Source organism: Cygnus olor, chromosome 1 (assembly GCF_009769625.2).
Source record: "Cygnus olor isolate bCygOlo1 chromosome 1, bCygOlo1.pri.v2, whole genome shotgun sequence".
NCBI classification, from domain to species: Eukaryota; Metazoa; Chordata; class Aves; order Anseriformes; family Anatidae; genus Cygnus; species Cygnus olor.
The window spans coordinates 93,266,457-93,286,843 of NC_049169.1; the positions used below are offsets into that span (position 1 = coordinate 93,266,457).

General features: G+C 35.6%; 1 protein-coding gene across 1 annotated transcript in view; it reads left to right on the plus strand.

Annotated features, from left to right (window-relative positions):
* LOC121075988 (ABI family member 3 binding protein) overlaps positions 1-20,387 on the plus strand; it is a 151,478-nt gene that overhangs the window by 22,912 nt on the left and 108,179 nt on the right. The window contains 3 exon segments of the mRNA XM_040569840.1: positions 1,127-1,306; positions 10,208-10,276; positions 13,180-13,312. Of these exon segments, the coding sequence (XP_040425774.1) occupies positions 1,127-1,306; positions 10,208-10,276; positions 13,180-13,312 (382 nt within the window).

Genomic DNA, 20,387 nt, shown 5'->3' on the forward strand with positions numbered 1-20,387 from the left:
AAAGGAATTTGTTTATTGCTCTACCCTATTATTTAATGACATGTCTCTAATTGGTTTTCTTCAGGTTTTAGAAGGAAAGGGTGAAAGGGTTTTTTTGATTTTTTGATTTTTATTTTTTTCCCTGAAAAAGTATTTTCAGCCTTCATGGTTGCAGGCAATGCCTGAAAACCTGTCTGGTATAAAAAATTTACATTTCAAGAACAAGAGGAAAAATAATAACCCTAAATGTATTACTGGAGAAGAATCATTATTTTTTTGTTTGTTTTAGTTTGTTGTATGTTGTTTTGGTTTGTTTTCTTTTTTTTTCCTTGAGCACTGTCAATCAACAGTTCTCAAAATATGATAACCCTAAAAGTGACAAGGGAATAATAAAGTTTTAAGTACTGGGGAAGAAAAAGCCAATCCTACCTCACCCAAGAAAAAAAGGAAGAAACACTTTTGTGCAGTCTATAAAGTTGGTTATTCTGTTGTGAATTCATTCTATGTTGTTACAAGTTAAAGTTTTGCAGTTATACTTGCTCCTCTGGAAAGCATAAAAATCAACATTGAAAAAAACTTTTTGGTAATTTTGCATGGAGTTTTTCTGTTAGTCTAGGTGTCCTGGTGTAATTCCAACTAGAAAATTACATTTCCTGCTGAACACAGCTGAAAATAAATAAATCATAGCTGTAACATTTTTATTTGGACATAGTTACTATTCATCTTCTAATTTTGCAACATGGCTAACTTCATGTTAAAACATCATTTTTAATTTCTTCTTAACTAAGAAAAAATCTCACGATTTGCAATTTTGTTACCAGTGGGTCCTATAATACTGCTATAACTCCTATATTTAAAGGAAAAGATACTTGCATTTTTTCAGTTACTTCTTGTACTCTTCTACTACTGCAATTGTAGATGTGATAGTTAATGATAATACTAAACTAATGAGGGGAAGAAATGGACATACTGGAAAATAATTTTACACAACAGTTGATATACACTCAGTTGCCTTGAGACTCTACCTTGCAACTCTTAATTGCAATTAACAAATTGAACTGTCCTACATATTGTCATATTCCTTTACTGAATACATAATTGCACAATAATACATTTTGATCTTCTCTTATTTTTACTCTTTCCCTAGTGAAAAGACAGAGCCTGAAAGTTCAGATCAACGCAACAGATGACACCGTTTGCATGAGGTATCTTCGACCAAGTCAAAACACCAAACTTGAAGGTTTTGTCCTGGGTTATGGAAGCAGCTTCTTCTCTAATCAGTACATTCCTTTACCTTCAGAAGGAAACACCTACATAACTGAACTTGGTAAGGCTTTGCATGCAATTTGCTTTGCATGCTGCTGTTGTCATGGTGTAGGAACATAGCGATGAGATCAAGAACCTTGGGGTTTCTTAATTTTTGTTTTTATTGGGGTGCTGCTCAGGTTCTTTGTGTTTAAGTTTGTTTTGGGAAGAATTTCAGATAACAGTGGAATTAGGAGATCCTTCAAGGAGAACAAACAACTCTTATTGTTTGGAACAGCTTGCTATTGATACTTGTTTTAAGAATTTTCACTTGCGGTAGTTTTTCATCATAAGAGATTGTACTGTATTAACCATATTACATATATTACATACATGGGATAATTTGTCTGAAGTTGCAGTGTAAAGTAGTATACAAGGGAGATGTACGTGTTTTTAACACAGAACAAGAAGCAATGAAACAGTTTTGAGAACTGTGTGCTTAATTCTCTTTGCTGGAAATGTTTATGATATGATGTTTTTTTTTATGAAATGATGCATTTTCTTATAGGGGCATATTCCAATTCTGCATGTTACAGAATAGCCTGTACCTTCTGTGTCAGAAGCTACAGAAAATTTCACGAGTACTTGTATGGAGGAGATTAAACTGCATGTTATATCCTGTTGCCTGTGATAGGAAAGGAGGAGTAAATTAGGCTGTCCCTTTAACTCTGGGTTATGTCAGTATGGGCAAAATAGCAAGACAAGAGAACTGGATCAGCTAGAATTGTCTTATAAATTATTAAAACATTGATTTATCAGGATATGATATCTTAAGAAATCTGTTAAATTTCTGAGGACTTTCTTATTGTTTTTCTTTACACTTTTCTAGCCTGAAATGAATCCTGGTTCTTGTATTAGCCTCATCATTGTAATGTCAGTGATCTTAGTGTAAGTCCGGGGGGAGAAAAGATGCATAAGAGCAGAAGTAACAGTTGCCTTGTTTTTAATGTGGCGAGTGAAGAAGTGAAGGCAGTTCTGTGTGCCTGCTCCAGGCTGAAAACTGTAAAATAAAAAAGAATAAATAAGGTGATAGACACAAAATAATTAAGACACTAGAGACCTTCATAAGATCTCTCTGGCAAAGGTTGACTTATTCCTTTCTGTGAGTTTGTACTCCTGGGATCTCTCCATACTTCTATCACCAATCCAGTGTTTGAGTTCCTAGCCATCACTTAAGCTTTATGAATCAAATGTATCCTGTGTGCAACTTTTGAATCAGTTCAGTGACAAGGATATACTGGATTCTCTGTAGAATCGTGCATAAGTAATATCTGCGTAGCTATATTGCAGGAATAGTGGGGATTCATATTTTTCAGGTACTCTGAGATCCTTGGAAAGAGGAAAAAGCCCTGAACGTAGTGTCATGTGTAGATGGTGTGTACTTCTCACCATTTAATAGCAGCTTTAATAACTAATGCTTTGTGAAACCATGTGAAAACATAGAGCTGAACATCACCTGGAGCATAGGTGATCTTGGTTTTCTGCAACTCTCATGCTAATATGTAATGGCTGGGACTGTAGACACCTTTCTTTAGTTCTGCAGTCAGAGTGGCTAGCTGCATGCATATTCGTTAAAGCTTACAGTTAAGCTATCAAAATCTTGAAGCAATGAACACTGAAGATGAGAAACCCTATTATACATATCTCCTGTAATGAAATTAAACATTTTCTGTAGTGCGTCTAGACAGAGAAAGGCACAAGTGTTGGGGAATACTCTCCTTTTAATTATTTTAAAGGAGAGTAACTTCAAAATTTTAACTCACTCACGCTAAAACAAGTTGTCAATGAGTTTCCTAGTGACAATGAAAGATTCTGGATGTCCGATAACTACAAATGCAATATGCAACGTAATATTGATATAAAGACTACCATTTCCAACTTGAAGAAAAAGTTGGAAAGTTTTCATCATTGAAAGCACAGGACCTAAAAGAAGCTAACAGCAATATGTATGTACTTCAGCTCACAAACATATATTTAAGGCAATTAATAATACCTTTACTGGAACTATTCCTTTTAGTTAAGAGATTTAGGGTTACATTAACTGCTTAGTGTATTTGTTCATTGGAGTTTGGAAACAGAGAGCACAACATTTCCCATTGCATTAATATTAAACACCACTGCTCTCTTTAAAGAGCAGTGTTGATTACACTTTCTGTGTGTGTGTACATCAGCTAAAGAAAGAAGCATTGGTTGTGCTTTTGGCTCTGTTTTAGAGTGACATGCCTCAGAGGAGAAAAGACAGTGGTGACTGCTAACACCCCCTACAATTTTAGGGACCAGGTACTGCCTCAAGCTGGAGCTACTGCAGGGTGGTTCACAGTTTTAGCAACAGTGGACTGGTTTTATTCTGGTACCCAGTGAACTCAGCTCAGACCCTGATTTATGTAAATGTTGGAAAATATGAGGTATTGTAGAGGTGTAATATAAATACTCCCAAGATATTTTCCGAAGGTACAAGTACCCATTGACCATATTGTTAAGAGTCTTAGGTTACTTTTGTGCTTCTAGCACATCTCATAGGTGACGAAATTGGCCTAGTATTCTATGTTCATTCAAAGCAAGCTTTTTGTTGTTGTTGTTTCTTTTTAATTTCACTCCAGAAATATTGTCTATTCCACGTTCTGTATATTCTAGTGATTCTGGTGGCACCGTGCACTTTGCAAATGGTCTTTGGTGTGTTCCACCTATTTTTCCCCACAATAAAACCAACTAAGCATATAGGAAAGTATTCGTGTTCACCCTGATAAATGCCCTCTCAGTCCTCTCTCACTTCAGCTTATCCCACATGTACAGAAAGCAGATGGCATTCACAGGCTGTGCTGAACAGTGGTTGGTTGCAGCTTTTACTGAACAGGATGGAAGGAATGAATCCCAAATGTGAAGAAACGTTGTGGACTGTTTAGAGGCTTCCTTTTCTCCTGTCAGTTTTAGTAGTTCATTGAAAGAGAAGACCTTTCCCAATTGATTTAGGGACTTTAAAGCTGATCATAACTTTAAATTGGCTTAGTTGCTGAAATGTAAACATTAGAAGTGCGTATTTAAAGGCATTTGGTAGTTACTAAAAGGTATGTTTTCCCAGTGGTTTGGGGATGATTGCTTTAGAATGCAGTTTCCTGAGAGAGTGACTAGATCCAGGAGAATGGAATTGCTCTGTCTAGACAGAAGTTAGACAGAAGTGGATCTTGACCTGACAGTATTAAAATGGTCAATTCATTTGAAAACGAATTGTCATTCATGTGAAAAAGTTACATACACGCAGGCAATTCTACACTCTACTCAAAATATATATATATATATTATTTCACTAATTTCGTAGTTAGACTAATGTAAGAAAACATACAGACTCACCTAAATCTCTTCAGCCTGCACGACTCGAAAAGAAAGAATATTTCCTTGAGAAATTTGTGCTAGTTTTATCTAACTTGGTTAAGAAGATTGCAAAGTCAGCCTCCTTGAATTTGTTACCACTGCTGCAGAAACCCAAAAAATTGGGTGGAGATCAATTCGGAGGAAAATTTTGTAAGAATGGACAGCAATTAGCTAACATACTGAATAAAATGAATTCCTAAAACTGACTGAGAGCTTTGCCATACTTTGGCCTTTCCTTTACTTGAACCAGGCTGTGCAGTGAAGAGGAGAATGTGCTGGCAATTCTACTTTATAACAACTGTAATAAGTTGTGGGTGAAATTTGCATACAAATAGGGAAGAATTCTAATATCATCCAATATCATAATGTTTTAAGTGTAATTCAGAGATGTGTGCTAGAGCAGCGCTTAGCTAAAAGATCTTGCTGTGCAGTTTCTTATACCCAATAATGCTCACACAAATGCAGGTGTATTAACTGCGTGCCTTTTGAGATGCCAAATAATGTACACATTAATTCAGAAGGAGATGAGCACCTGGACAAACATACTGACCGGCAGCAGGTGCACTTGCACCAGCCCCTTCATCCCACTTCTCTGTCTTTTCCAATGCTTGTTACACCACAGCTTGCTTTGATCCCTCCATTTCTCTGCCTCTGGCCTTTGCCCTTACCATCCCAGAGTCAGTCTTTAGCAATCCTTAAAATCAGATCAGTGAATTGAGACCTGAAGCTAAAAACTGTTTTGTTTTGATTTCTTGAATGTGTTAGTATATTAATTCTAATGATGCATTGTAATATTTTGTTAAAATTTATTCTAAATTCGTAAGTCAAGTCATGCTTACGTTGTTTTGCTTTCAGCTGCATTTTTATATTGGCAGAACCTTGAACTGAATTCACAGAGTATGCTTGAAATCATCCATGCTTGAACAGAAGCAGAATTTGCTAGCACTTTGCAACGCATATTAGTTGCCTGCTGCCACTGGTTTCAAAGCATTACTCACAGCATATGGAATTAGTGTTATTCTGTATTAGTTTGATGTTTTTGTGGCTGCATTTTTGTTACATTCCTCAAGGCTGGTCATCTTCTGAGGCTGCTCAGGTGGATAAGAGAAAGTTTTTTTGCTTTGATAATTTTATAGCATTAGTATCACAGAATCTTGGTCTTTTTATAAACAGTTGATTTTTCTTTTATAATGTTGCCAAAGTGGTGATTTACTTTCGTGTAAGTTGGCAGTCTTTGAATTGTTTCTCCTGGGGTGAATTGTAGACATACCTGTGTGTACATGTAGTGTGTATGTGTCTTTCAGGCTGTCTGGACGAAAAAAATACTGAGTCATTGAAGGAGTTCAGAGGAGTGTTTCATCGAATTGGTGATGGTTCGCTAAGCTGTAATAGCTGTGGTGTTTAGAAGCTAAAAAAAGATCGGTGAATGCCTTTTTTTTTTTTTTTTTTGAGAGGTGGGAGAAAAAGATGTAAGAATATGTACTGAATGCATATGCATGATACTGGGTTTTGATACATACATAGATACCAATCCTAGTTCTTTACAAATACTAGGCTTCCCTCCTGCTTCAGAAGCCATTTGGTTAGGTGTACGTGCCTACCTGAGTGCAGTGCTTTGCTCCAAACTGGCATTGCATTATTTACTTGCAAGTATTGACATTTGAAAGGGCAGTGCTGATGACATTTTGAAGCCACCCAACTGAACTGTCATAAAAAGCAAAGCAAGCCAACAACAACAAAAACACTTGCTTGGGGATTTATGACACTAAAAATTAGGCATGGATTTGACTAGCAATCGTCTGGTGCTTAAGGTCATTTTTCTGCTAAAGACTTAAGCCTGTCTGTTTGGACTTCCCTTCTCATCTGCAGCTTCAGGGGGTTCTAACAGAACCAGTTGTGTGCCACCTGAAAGGAGAGGTTAGCCATGGTATTTGCCAATCCAGCCTTAATAGTGGGGGGTAGGCAGCAACAGGTTCAAACAAACGGGTTTATGTTCATCTTAAGGTACCAGCTCTTCAAAAAGGCCTTAAACTGCAATGAACCTAAGATTTTTCTGTCAAATTTGTGAATGTGTTTCTAACTGAACTTGATGAAGTTTGCATGGTTCTGTAGAGATCCCTCATTTAGGAGATTCTTGATCCTTACAAGATTATGCATGTACTTGCAATATGCTGTGTGTGTGTGTATATATATATATACATATATGTATATTTTAAAGAGTGACTTTGTAGTCTGTGAGAGCTCAAAATGACATTCAAAACCAACCCTATTGTAGTTGAATTTGCTCAGCCCGTTGTGAAAATTGTAAGGGTCTCCCAAATGGCCATGAATGCACAGCAGAAAACTTGGTTTAAAGCACAGAGGAAAATATATATATATATATTTAATGTTTTTATATTATTTCTTTAATATACATTTATAAATATAATTTTTTGTCACTTATTTCTGGTTCCAGGCCTGAGTACAAAAAATGTCCATATGCTTGTACAGATCCCAGAAGAACTGTATGTCTCTATAAATATTAATCAATTCACTTTGTTGTAAGTGAAGGGATAGTTGCACTTCTAGTTGCACTTTTATTTGCACTCTTTCTTTAACTCACTTTTTTGTCCACACTGCTTTGAGCAGTTGTTTTCAGTGCTCATCTCAGTTATATTTATTTTGGGAACAATAGAAACCCATTTAAAATAAAAAACAATTAAAGTACTTACATAGTGTGGGTGTCAAGTGACTTACATGCATAGAATAAGTCAAATTAAGTTAGTTTTTACCAGTCTGGCACAGCCTTTTATGTAGTGCTGCAAGTTGTTTGTTTATTCAGTACTGATTTTCTTTCCTCTCCTTACAGAAATTTGGATGTAAGAGATTTCTCAGTGGTTCTGTTTAATTGGTAGACTCCAGGGTGATGGTACACTGGGATGTGAAGAAAATTAATTCTCTCATCTGCAGATATGGATTTGGCTACATGTATCTAAACTAGTATACAAATTTTACACAGAGAAATCTTTGTTCTGAAAACTGTAGCTAAAGTATCTTTGATCTGTATGGGCCAAATTCTGCCCATAGTCATCTCTTTGCAAGCTCCTATGACTTCTTTTCCAGTGTTGCAGGTGGGTAATAATAGAGCTTGGTTTTAAGTAAGAAGGGTGGAAAGCTCCAACCTCTGACATCAACAGTGAGGGAAAATCTCCTTTCTGAATTCTCCAATTCTCGCTGTTTTAGCATTGTGTTAATCAAAGCATTTATTATTTTAAGCTGCAGGGTGAGGTTATCTGTCTTTAGCTGCAAGAAACATGAACATATCTGAACTTGTGGCCTCTTACCATGTGTGCCTGTGTCATCCAAACTGCATCAGATGTCTCTCAAATGTGTCAGAGTTTGTGTAAACTTTGGTTTGCTTAATTTCCTTATTTCCTATGAAGACTGGTATTTCCAAACAATTTCCAAGCTCTTTCACAATTGACACCCAGCTAGCAGTGACTCTGCATCTCTGCAATGGCTGCAGTGCTTGAAAAGAAATATAGGCCATTCCAGTAAGACTGAATCTGAATCCAAAGACTGAATCTGAATCCAATGGAAACTCTTGTCTCTGGAATGGCTCTGTGTTTTTTTGGCTATGCAGTATGATATCTTTTTTTTGAAAAGAAGCAGTCAAACCTTTTATGGGAAGCGGCGCAAAAAAAAAAAAAAAAAAGATTACACTGGAGTAAAGATGGAGAGAGGTTTTTTCATTTAAAGTCTTAAGAAATATTTTGCAAAAGTTCTTTCTTCCTGTGAGAAAATGCATAGAGCTTAAATTAAAAGTAAATATAAACATTGGAAAGTATGGAAGATACAATTTGTCTCTGAGATGAACTTAATGACCAAGAAAATGGTTGAACTACTGCTCTCCTGTTGCTTGCAACATAATTTCTATTGTAATAGCATGCAGAACATCCTGTCAAACTCAGAGCCGTCTGTATTTTTTATACAATGAGTCCCTTTCTCTTAGATATTAGTAATAACTTTACATTCATTGAGAGTACTCAAAACTGTGAAAGCATTTAACAGTCAAATCTCACAATGAGTCTCTGGAAAAGGTCTGTAAAACTATTTATAAAGCAAGTCAGTGACTGATGTGGATGCTGTATTGAGCATGTCAGACATTATTTCCTGCAACCAGACAGTCGTGCAGATCTTGAATAATGTAGTGTTAGTCTATAGGGGTATATGCTGTGCTAAATGGCCAGTACACTTTATTTCTTCTTTCTATAAATATCAGCTCTTTACTGAGACATTGTTTACAGTAGGTGTACAGTCTGAAACAATACATAAAAAAAGGTTATAGGAAGAAACATGGCAAAAAATAAATGGTTCTAAAGTTGATGCAGAATGTGTCAACGAAGGTTATTGTGTTATAGGTATTTGTTTTTATTTTGTTTTGCATCTTTTTAATGTAATCATTGCTTATATTAAATTAGTTTTTTTTATTTTTTATATTAAAAAAGCAGAATTAAGTATTTTTTTTTCTTTTTTAATTTCAAAAGAATATAGGATACGTTGTAGACATTAAGACAACTCTGTATTATGGTAATGCTCTTATAACTACTTGGGACATCTTGCAAGTCTATTTAAACTGCCTTTTATAAAAATGCATGCACTAAACCAACCATCTCCGTATGCAATATCAGGCTAACATGTCTGGCAGTAGAAGCAGTGGAAAATGATTATGTATGCAAAGAGAAAAGGCACTATTTTGACATAATAAGCAAATATGCTACTAGTTAACAATGGAGAGTATTTCGTAGTGGATTGTTTTGTAGCTAAGCACTTGTAGAAAAGCTGCTTGACAATACCTGAACCAGCAGCCTCACATGTTGAGAGTCCTCCTCACGTGGCAGCATCAGCAGCCACTACAGGGATCAGCTCTTGGGTCGGGCTCTGGCTATGTCTTGATAGAAGTGATGGGAGCAGTAGACTAGAACCTTTCCCCCTCCAGTCATTGCTTTCACTACTTCTGCAAGTATATCAAAGAGGTAAAATCTGGTACCCTAGAAAAATTTCTCAGTTCCGCTAGAACAATTTAAAAGCGTTATATGAATATTGTTATACCATTCAGTAGGCCAGCAAAATTTCCTCTGGTGTGCTTCATCTCTACTGTTCACATGCTAGACCTCACGAGAGAGGGAAGACTGTAAGTAGCCTGTAGATGGCAGCTGTCTAAGCAACTCTCACTTTTTTCCTCTTCATCTGAGCTTTCCTTCTCCTTTGCTTTCTAAATAATGTTTTGGTTGAAGTGTTACATGTATGTCCTGCCAAGTTCACCTCTTTGTTATGTCTCAGTCAAAAAGAATGGTAAAATCTTTACTGCAGGGATGTGTTATTCTTTCTAGTGGTTAGAATACTTCCGCATGATTGGTAAATAAACCTTGGAACAAACATGCCTAAAGACCATGAAGACTGGGTAATGTGTCAAGCCTTTACTGAATATTAGATTTTTGTTATGAATTATAGGTTAATCCCTTTCTTAAATAAACAGCAACACCATACTCATTACTTGTTTCTTCATTTACAGATGCAGAGCCACGGTATTTGGTTTCAGTAAGACCAGCACGTGTTTCAAATAAAAAGAAGTCTTGCTCAGGTATTTTACTGCATCTCTTTCTTCAAGTAGTTTAAGGAGGACAATATCTTGCTTTTACTGGTTTTCTTTGAAAAGGTATTTGTAACTGTAGGTGTCTGACTGGGATGCATGAACTCTGTATGAAGGTGAAATGTAGGACATTATTTCCTAGTCAGCAGTTAGTCATGTATGTGGCATTCACATGAAGATTGCTCAAAATCTAGGGATGGTTCTTGTAAAAAGCTCTTATAAATGAGAATTGAAATTCAGAATATTAATTTCTGATGCTTAAAGAGATATATAAGTGCACACAAAAAAGTAAAAGTTTTGAAATACAGTGGTGTGGTGGATTGAAGTTATTCTTTCTAAACTGCCAGTTAAGGATTCCTTCATCCATGGTTATGGTAATGCTCTTTTTTCTAATTAGAAATGGTGACCTGTGTGTATGTAATTCAGCACTCCTACAGTGCTTGCTGATACAAAGCAGTTAAGGAAAAAGGAATGCTTCTAGCTTAAAATATACGTAGCACAGCAGAAATCTGAATTTGCTTCTTGTCTGTTTCAAAGACTTTCTACATGACATCGATTATATCATTAATGTTGTTAGGTTTTAGTTCCTTATTTTGGTACAGGGATGACTCTCAGGATCACTGTGCTGTTGCAAAGAATAAGTTGTTAGTATATATGTATGTGTTTAGACTTAGAAATCTTTATAAGAAGTTTATTCTAATTCCTGGCTGTAATTAATTTCTGCTCACTCAAAGCCAAACATAGAACAGAATGCTGGGAAACATTTTGAAAAGTGAAAAGTGAAAACTTTCAGACCCGCAGTGTATATACATGTGTGCGTGAATTTGTATATTTATACACATATAAATATATTTAAACATGGACCAAAAATGTGCCCAATTTTATATATATATATGGACATTATTAATTTTATTATCTATAGTCTACAGAAACTGATTTGTCAAACAAGAGTCTGATATTTGAGTTTTCAGTCGAGCAGATAAAGGTATAAGAATAACTGTTGGCTTAATGGTAATTAAATATTACAGCAGGTCATCTTAGTATTGAGAGTAGTTAGACTGGACAAATTACTGACAATGATGGTAGAATCTGTGTCACTGCAATTTTAAATTTACATATGAAGACCGTTTACGGTTCTGGTTCAAACTCTGATTAATACAGAGTTGTATGCTTTGTATTTATATAGATCAAAATAGATGATCACATACTTCCTGGTTTTAAAGTACATAAATCATTAGTTTCTAATTGGTCACAAATGGCATAATAAGACATATTCAAAATTATACGTAGGTCACAAAAAACAACAGCATGAGTTCAAGTTACATGAGAGCTTGCGGGGTTTTCTTTTTGTTTGTTTTTAAGTTGCATGTTTTCTGTATTTTCTCAAAAAGTGATCAAAAAGGGATTTCACTGTAGACAGAGGATTTACCAAATGGTTTGGTAAATGACCATACTGATTGTTTTAATTTTTTCTTTAACAATGGAGAAGGAGCCTGGGAACTGGTCCAGAAACCAGGAAAGTTATTTGGATATTTGCCTTCAGATGCTCCATAGTATTTTAAAACATATTCTACTTCCTCTTATGGGTAGACAGTGGTTGGTTTGTTTGATTTTTTTTATTTTTTTTTTGCTAACATGTTCACCATCAATGTACAGTAAAAACCCACACAGTTAAGGTGTCTAAATGCAAATTGGTTGAAAGTACGGATCAAACTTTCTTTGGGCTTGCTAAGTGAACAGATATTAGGGATCAAAAGGCATGAAAAGAAACTTCGATTTGTTTCACAACAGTGAAAAACATAATCTTTAGATTGGTGGCTTATAAACTTTTGGTACGCTTGTGGTCATGGGTATATTATGAGGAGGTACAGATCCTTTAGATATTTCATGTAGAATGATGTAAGGAATATATGAATTTCCATTTAATTCATCATACAATGAAGGTTCTCATTGGGCTTGTAGCAGTCCACAAAGTTCAGGTTCAAAGTTGTTGCTCTAGATCGCTTCTTTGTTTCCAACTATTAGCTTTTAAACCTCATTTAAATAAAGTTATTTTTACACACTTGATGAAAAGTGCTGCAGACAGTATGAATTATTTGTGGACACAACTGCAGTGTTATTAGGAATCCTGCCAAGAAGACACTATTTCTCTATTACACGGAATGAGAGTGATGTCCTGAACTATGTATAACACCTTAAGTGATGCGGTCCAAGACAGCCAGAACTTTAAGCTATATGCAGATTAACTTCATACTAAGCAAACCAAAAACACCAAAAAAGCTTTCATAATCTGAAAAATGAGTAATAGAGAAAGCTTATTAAAAGATAAAATTGTAACAAAATTTTGTAAACCGGTGTCTCTCCTGCCCACCAAATAATAGCAAGATGGGTTCTTTCCTTCTGATTTACCTTGTATCCATAAGTCTGGAAGTAAAATATTCCAGTTTCTTCCTAAGTTGAAATATGTTCTGTACAACTTCCTAAAAAAATAGTCTTTCTGTTGCCTCTGGGGCTTGACTGTGTGTCTGATATCTGCTTTTTTTTAAGTGGTAACCTAATCTCTGCTCTTGCTGCCTTCTACTCGTATCCTTTCCTTTCTGCAAACTTCATTCTATATTTTTTTTCTCTGTTCTTGCTCAGTTGGCTTCAGGGAAGGAGCAGTCTCCCTTCCATTTTCCTTTCAATGAGAAGTCAACAAACAGATCACAGACACTGTCTCTACCCTGTTTTTAAATCATACATTAGAAGTGCTGGCTGTAATAAAAAGAGCGAGCTGTTGTACCTTTATCTTCAAATTTTGACTTTATTTACTTGACTATCTGACTACAAAAACATTCCCCTACATACTACAAGAGAAACTAACTTGTAATTGGAATTGCATGTTTCTTATCTAGGTCGGACCAAGACTCAAAAGCCTCTGCAGCTGGTAGTTGGCACTCTCACCCCAACCTCTGTGTTCCTCTCTTGGGGCATCCTAGTGAACCCTCAACATGACTGGACAGCAACAAGTAACTGTGCTAGTGACAGGTAAAATAACAGAAAACAGTTTTTGTAATGATCATTTTTTAATTTAGCATTTCAAGCTTGAAGCTTTGCAGGTTGTTATCTGGTGTGGCTGAAAAAATTTGACAGTGGAAATGAGAACACTGGAAGCAATAGTTCTGAATAGGAAGTAAATTTGCTCCTTTGCTTAATTTAATGGTTATCGAGCCTTTACTTGTCTTGATTGGAAATCAGTCAGATGCCTACATGCTGAAGTACAAGTCTTGCTGTTTCACCACAGATCCATTGTTCTTAAACCAGTGGACTTGGATCTACCTTCCTTTGTATTTGAATAAATTGGAAGAAACTGTTGAACTTGATGTATTCCATGCTCTGTTCTTTTTGGTGTTCCTTTCTGTATTCTTCCTTTTATGACAAAATACAATTTTGGGGGTCTTTGTTTACCTCCTGTGAAGCTCCATTCAACTCAGCAGTGTTTTGTAAAACGAAGAACTTTGTGCACCCATTTTAGAGATACATCAACATCTTGTTTGAAAGCATCATCTTGCTTTGTTAACGAATCTTTGCATTAACGTGAACGTTTTTTTCCTTTTATTTTTCTATTTAGACAAACTTTGTAGCTGTCTAATTTAGACCTTTAATCTGCTTGCTTTGATGTTGATAATAAAAGTCCCCTTGACACCATTAAACTGGATGTCAAACTTTGATCGTGTGAAAAAAAAACAAAAAACGTGTAGCTACTATGCCTTTTTCTTACCTCCAAAAAATTTTGAACTAACCCTTTTCAAGCTTCAAAAAATTCTCTTGAACAACTTTGGATCTTTATCACCAACTGGCATTTCAAAGATTATTGCAAACACAATGCTAATGCTTATTAGGAATTCGTTGTGAAACATTAGCAAATATCTAAGCATGTAACTTAATTGCATTTCTTTCTAGTAGAAATAAAAGGTTTTTGAGGTTGCTCATAGATTTAATTTTTGCTTCTCTTGATCAAGAAGGAAGCAAATAGTTTCCTGCGGTTAGAAATCAAAGAAGTGAGCTGATTGTGGAGGAGGCTGTGAAGTCTTCTGCCCACAGTGATTTTAGCACCATTTTTTACCATCTTATCTTACTTATCTTCTGCGTCATCCACAAAGTTACAGCTGTTGTTTAGTGGGAAGTGAGAATCCTTTAGAAGAGGCATATATCTGGTATTAATCCAGCCAAAGAATCGAGGTATATGGTACCAACCACAATGCTTTCATCAAGTTTGATTTTCCTCCTCAGTAACTGAATGTTCTTCTTGGACATTCATTGACTCAAAGTTTGAACAAACTGTTTAACACAATGTGTGGTGTTCTCCCTTTAGTGCAGTGCTACCAGTGTTTTGCTATGTTTAGAAGGTATGTTTGCTACTCTACTGTGTGAGACTTGTTTTTGCTGTGGCTGTGCAACAGCTCATGGTATGCATCTCCCAAAATTCTCTTTCTGCAGTTAAATGTTTAGTCCAGTTAGCTGATTCGTCTTGGGCAATTGCTTTTAATGTGCCTTCTGCTTTAATGGAATGTTGTCAGGTTGAAGTACCACCTATTTACTTCCCCTTTGCCCCATAAGAGACTGTAAGAGATGTAGTGTTCATTTTGTTTAAATATCTCAGTGTACTTCAACTCTGTGAAGATGTACTGACACCCGTGAATAGCAGTAAAGATAATGGAGAAAAAAGAATCACTTAAGTGATGCTTGTGTATTGTTTGCCTTTAATGAATCAAAATGCTCATGATCTGCCTAAGTGAAGAAAACAGTTCTCCATGTCACCATGGTGTATGTGTCTATAATGCCAAGCCAAGATAGGATTCCAGTATACTTATAGTCATTATATAGAAGAAAAAATATGAATTTATTATAGCAATTTGAATGATAATTAAATATTTATGATAAGAAATATTTAGGAAGTAGCCCATCCTTAGCAAGTTAGCATTGTGTTAGAAGTACAAGACTGAAAATCAGACAATTGATTCATCGACATTTGTGTCTATTGCAGGGGCAGTGTACTTCACATACTTGATCCTTCTTCTTCTGGCATATTCTACTTAGAGTGATGTGTTGAAATGTTCTGTTAATTATCCTCAAGATAGTTTAGCGATTAACCTTTACACTTTGACATTGGCAGTATGTGGCAATTATGACCCCTTCACTCAGTTCTGTTGGTTAACATCCCACCAAGTTTTAGATCTGGAAGTCTGTATGATCTGAAGTGGAGTCAACTGTTCTCAGCCTCAGATTTTACCATCTCCGGATGGCCTTTAGGCTTTTGTACAAATATTGCATAATATAAGCTAGTTGGACAAGTTACTGACTCAGGAGATGGAAACCATATGGAACAGCATGGGTCTGTCTGCCAAAGTATTCTCTAGTGCAAGTGACCTCAGTGGAATATTCCTTAGAAGATCAGGTTTTGTGAGCAAATGAGTTTTCAATAAGAGGTGCCATGCTGTCAAAGAGCATTGGTATCATATTGCTTCAGTGAAACTATTGCTTGTTTATTGAGAGCACATAGCATCCTTCTGTACCTACAAAGTGCTTTTTAAGAAACTCCAATGAAGAAAAAAATTTCCCATGTCATTTGTAAACAAATCATCTTTTGGTTTCTTTCACGTAACTCTCTGGAAGTTAAGGGCATGAGACAATGGAGTGCTACATATTTCCTTCAAGATAACCCCAAACCCTTATTCCATGGGGAAGTGAAGATAATCACTGCTCTGTGTTTGGTTGGAATTTCTTCACAAGGTCAAATTTTAAAGCTTCTTTGAGATGGTTATCATCTCTGATTAAAAGCACTAGAATGCAAAAAAAAAAAAAAAAAAAAAAAAAGAAAACAACAATTACAAAGCAAACAAACAAAAACCACCCCAAAAATCATTTAATTAGTTTTATGTAACTTATAGAAACTCCACAACACCAGAAAGGTTCCACCAACAATGTTAAGGTAGGTTTCTTGGTATATTCTGTTGATTAACACCAGTATGAGGTACTTGGTAAAGGAGGATGGCAAAGCCATGATAACCTGCTGCACAGACATGTTGAGTTCCTCTTTTTGTATTTCAGAGAGGGGAGAGACTTGCTTCTCCTGCCTTTCAGTGTTCAAGCAACCATTAATGGACAGAGCTGTAATAATAAACATAAGGGGGGTATGTTTAGTGGCCATTTAGATCCAAAAAAAAGAGTATAGACCACTGTATAGACTTTTCTTGGCCTTCCCTTTGGTTAGAACAACTCCACAGACTCCAAAACAGAGCAAGGGGTTGTAAAAGGCAGCGTCTAAAGTCTGTTGTGTTTTGTTTTGTGTGTGTGTGTGAAGGGTGTTCCATGCAAGACAAAAACAGGGTTTCCAGATAGAATGATGTATTTTATTAATAAAAAATAAATAAAAACAAGCAGGCTTGTTTTTGTGAAATAGAAATTTTGAACCTGAAGGTATGCTTTTTGTTTTTTTGCCATGAAATATATCTAAGTTAAGAACTTTGGACGAGTTCATGTTTATATTGTTTAAATTTTGTTTGCCTGTAATAGAAATATTCTAATGTCATATTTACAAATAGTGCAGATCCTGTGCTTTACCTGATTTGTCTGATGCTTTAGAAAAAGGGCGGGGGGGGGGGGGGGGGAGAGGAAGGAATAAGGGATGGAGGGGAAGAAAGAAAAATCCATACTTACTCTTAATACAGACAGCACAGAGTAGAATTTTTAAAACCTTAAATTCAGAAAGTTATCTGCATGCATCTTCTGTGCATATCTACAAATCTGTGTCACTGTGAGCTGACAACGTAATCATACTTTGGGTTGCAGATGTCATAGAACATATATTTTAAACTTAGCAGAATTCGTTGAGGAAAACATGCTGCAACAAATTAACTTCTTGAATTTCAGATGCTTTTGAGTTACTGCTGTGGGAGTATATGTTGAAAGCTTATTTAAACATGGAAAGATTTGTTGGTTGTCAGCCTCTAATTTTTCAGAACCTCTGACTCTTCAACTCATATCCATAATTTTACTTAAAAAAAAAAAAAAAGACAGGAAAATGATCGTTAGTGATCATGTACAAGTGAAAACTACATTAGGAAGTGCTTCACAAACTTAACTGGTAGCCATCAGGGATGTGATTCTTTCCATCTTTCTACATACCTGTCTGTTACTTTGAAGTAAGCTTGGAAACGATACACTAACTTCATGTGCCAATTTGTGAAACAATGTCTGAGAAACCATAATTCAAACTGTTTCCCTTATTCCTATCTAGCGATAAATGGGTGCTGTGCTTCTAATGATGTCTTACTATAAACAAATAAATAAATGTGTTAATAGTCTCTTTAAAAGACTGATTACATTCCTATACACAAAAATGAATTAGGTTTTATAATGTTTTATCTATGACAAGAGATCGGAAATGTTCTTATTTCTCCAAGGCGTAATTTTTTGTTTAGTGTCATGTCCAAATAAACCCATGATATTTATACAAATTGACCTAGCCTGAAAAATCCTGTAAAACCATTTGCATTATAAGATTTCCAGTATCTAACTTTTTGGGCCCAAATATTTAACAGTGCTAGCATTTTCTGGTAATCTGTCTAAAAAGAGATCTGGTTAACAATTGGAAAAATATCACTGAAATTTTTGACAATGTTGTTCATACTGCTATATGAAAACAGTACTTCCTAGAATTTTTCTTCTTGTAGCAGGGAGCAAGGTTTCTTTAATTCCAAAAACAAAAACCTTGGGGCTGTTTCTTTGAAGTGTTCATAATATTTTGATATCTTGTGTGATAAAAGGGATAGCTCTATCTGAGAAAGAAAAGGTGTCACTGTCTTGCAACGTGGGGTGTTTAAAAAAGGAAAAGAAAAGGAAAAAAAGCAAAAGCGAAACTATATACATTGAACAGAGAAAGGATACAAACAGTCTTCTGTATCACGCTTAGTCTTGCATAGATTTTTCAGATACAGAATAACTACACCAGTTGATTTATGGATTATAATCATACTCTCGTGGCTTCCTTCAAATGATGAGATTATTTTTACTGCTCTTATTTCTGTCATTATTGCACATTTTGCATGTATCACAGGTGGCATTAAGTGAGGTCAGAATATTGTAAAATACAACTTAGGGCTCTTTTCTGTAGAGATTTCTAGAATGCAAACATTAAACATAATATTGCACAAATGCATATGGAGAGAGACTGCCTTGATGACTGTAGGCTCTTTATGTCTTCCCCTTGCTTCATTTATTGCAGCAGTTAACCACAAGTGGAGCAGTACTCCTCACCTGCTCATGATAACTTGTGTTTGAATTGTTGGAGTTTATTGCCCTTTCAGCTGTCTAGTGAAAAAGGAGGAGGTAAAATTTCTCTGAAGTCCACACAGTCATTGGGTTGGATGTTTCCTCTAATGAGTGAAACACAGCCCATTAGAAAGAGAGGGAGAGAAAATAATTTTTATGGAACTTAGTAAAAGAGCTCTAATGTTTTATACAGTCTTAGCTGAAATGGAAGTGAAGTGAACCTTGAAATCTTTTGACTAGTATTTGTTTTAAGAATACAAGTTCTATTCAGTAAACCTTTTTCTGATAAATTGTACCCTTTTCACATCCTCTGCCAAAACAAATAAAGAATCAAAACAAAAAGCAGCTAAATGCTGACAGGTTTTTTCACACAAAGAAAATGCAGATGAAAATACATTCTCATTGACTGTTAACTGCTCTAGAATCCAGGAAATGAGGCGTGCCACCTTTTGCTGAAATACCAACCTAACACTCACAGGTGTGAATAGCATTCCCAGGGCTGTTTCAGTTATGCTTTATATGAATAGTGTTTTACTTTTATACTAGCTATTAGACTGCAGTACACAATCGTATTTTCATATCACAGAGATAATGGGACCATGCTGTGTCTGTGAAGTAGGATAGCAGACCTTTCCCCCTTCTACCTGACTCCATTTCAGCCTGGCATGTATTATTTGGCAGGAGAATCTGTACAGAGGTTTCTCTAAATATTTGCAATCAAGGAGAAGCAATTTTGCAGCTTCTGATGTGCATCACAGACTAACTGTGCAAATTTTATGTGTATGTCACTGATACAAGGGGATTGATATACATGAGCAGTGACTGGATTTTACTGCTTTCTCATGTCTTCAATTATATGTGTTAATTACTTGATACTATAGTGTTGTTTTTTTCCCTCTACGTGTAATCAGTAGAATATTCTCATGCAGGACCTGAAATTGCTCTGTATTTGGCAGCTTGTTGGTCTGGTTTAACAAAGAACAAACATTGTTCTTTAATGACAAAAATTGACATTTCTGAATTCCTGCACTAAAATAATTGCATTTTCCAAAAAGTACATCTTGTTTACCATCTTTATATTTTTAATACTCAAACTGTTGTGACTTGCAAATTGTTAAATTGAACTTTGTTTTGGTTGCTTTTTATTGAAATGGATTGAGGAAATTCTATCACTACAGTCAGTGTTTTTAGTACTCATGGTGGCAAGTTTCCACTGAAATAATTACACCCTTAGTGAAGCTTTTACAGGCTGGGAAATCTTGGGAGTTGAGAGAACATGCTTTATGTGCTATACGTTTCTATTTCTAGTGGCATGGTTTGGCAGAACTATGAAAAATCTTCTTGTATTTTTTATATTATTGAACTTTACTGAAAGATTTTTTTTTCTACATACAAGCGTTCTCAGTTTTTTAATTCATGTTAGGGAGAAGGAATTTGCAGGTGTGGAAATAGTATTCACAAACAGAACATTTTCTACAGGAGAGGCAAGTGAGAGCAACCACTTAAAAGCCTATTAATTGTGAGTAATTTGGAGTGTTTTTTTCCCCTCGTTTCTGATGCAACTATTGATTTAGACTGTTAATAATTGCAATGAATCCATATGTTTTCTTTCCATCTCATACAGTCACTTTATGTCTATCCCATTCAGCTAAAGCAGGGAGGAAGAGTTAAGGATGAAGATGAAAGCAAATGAAATTTCCCCTTTCAGGAAAGCTGAGAAGAAGATGGCTACTTCTATTTGTGTATCACATTTTGTTTATAGATCTATAGCTATTCTAAATCCCTTACA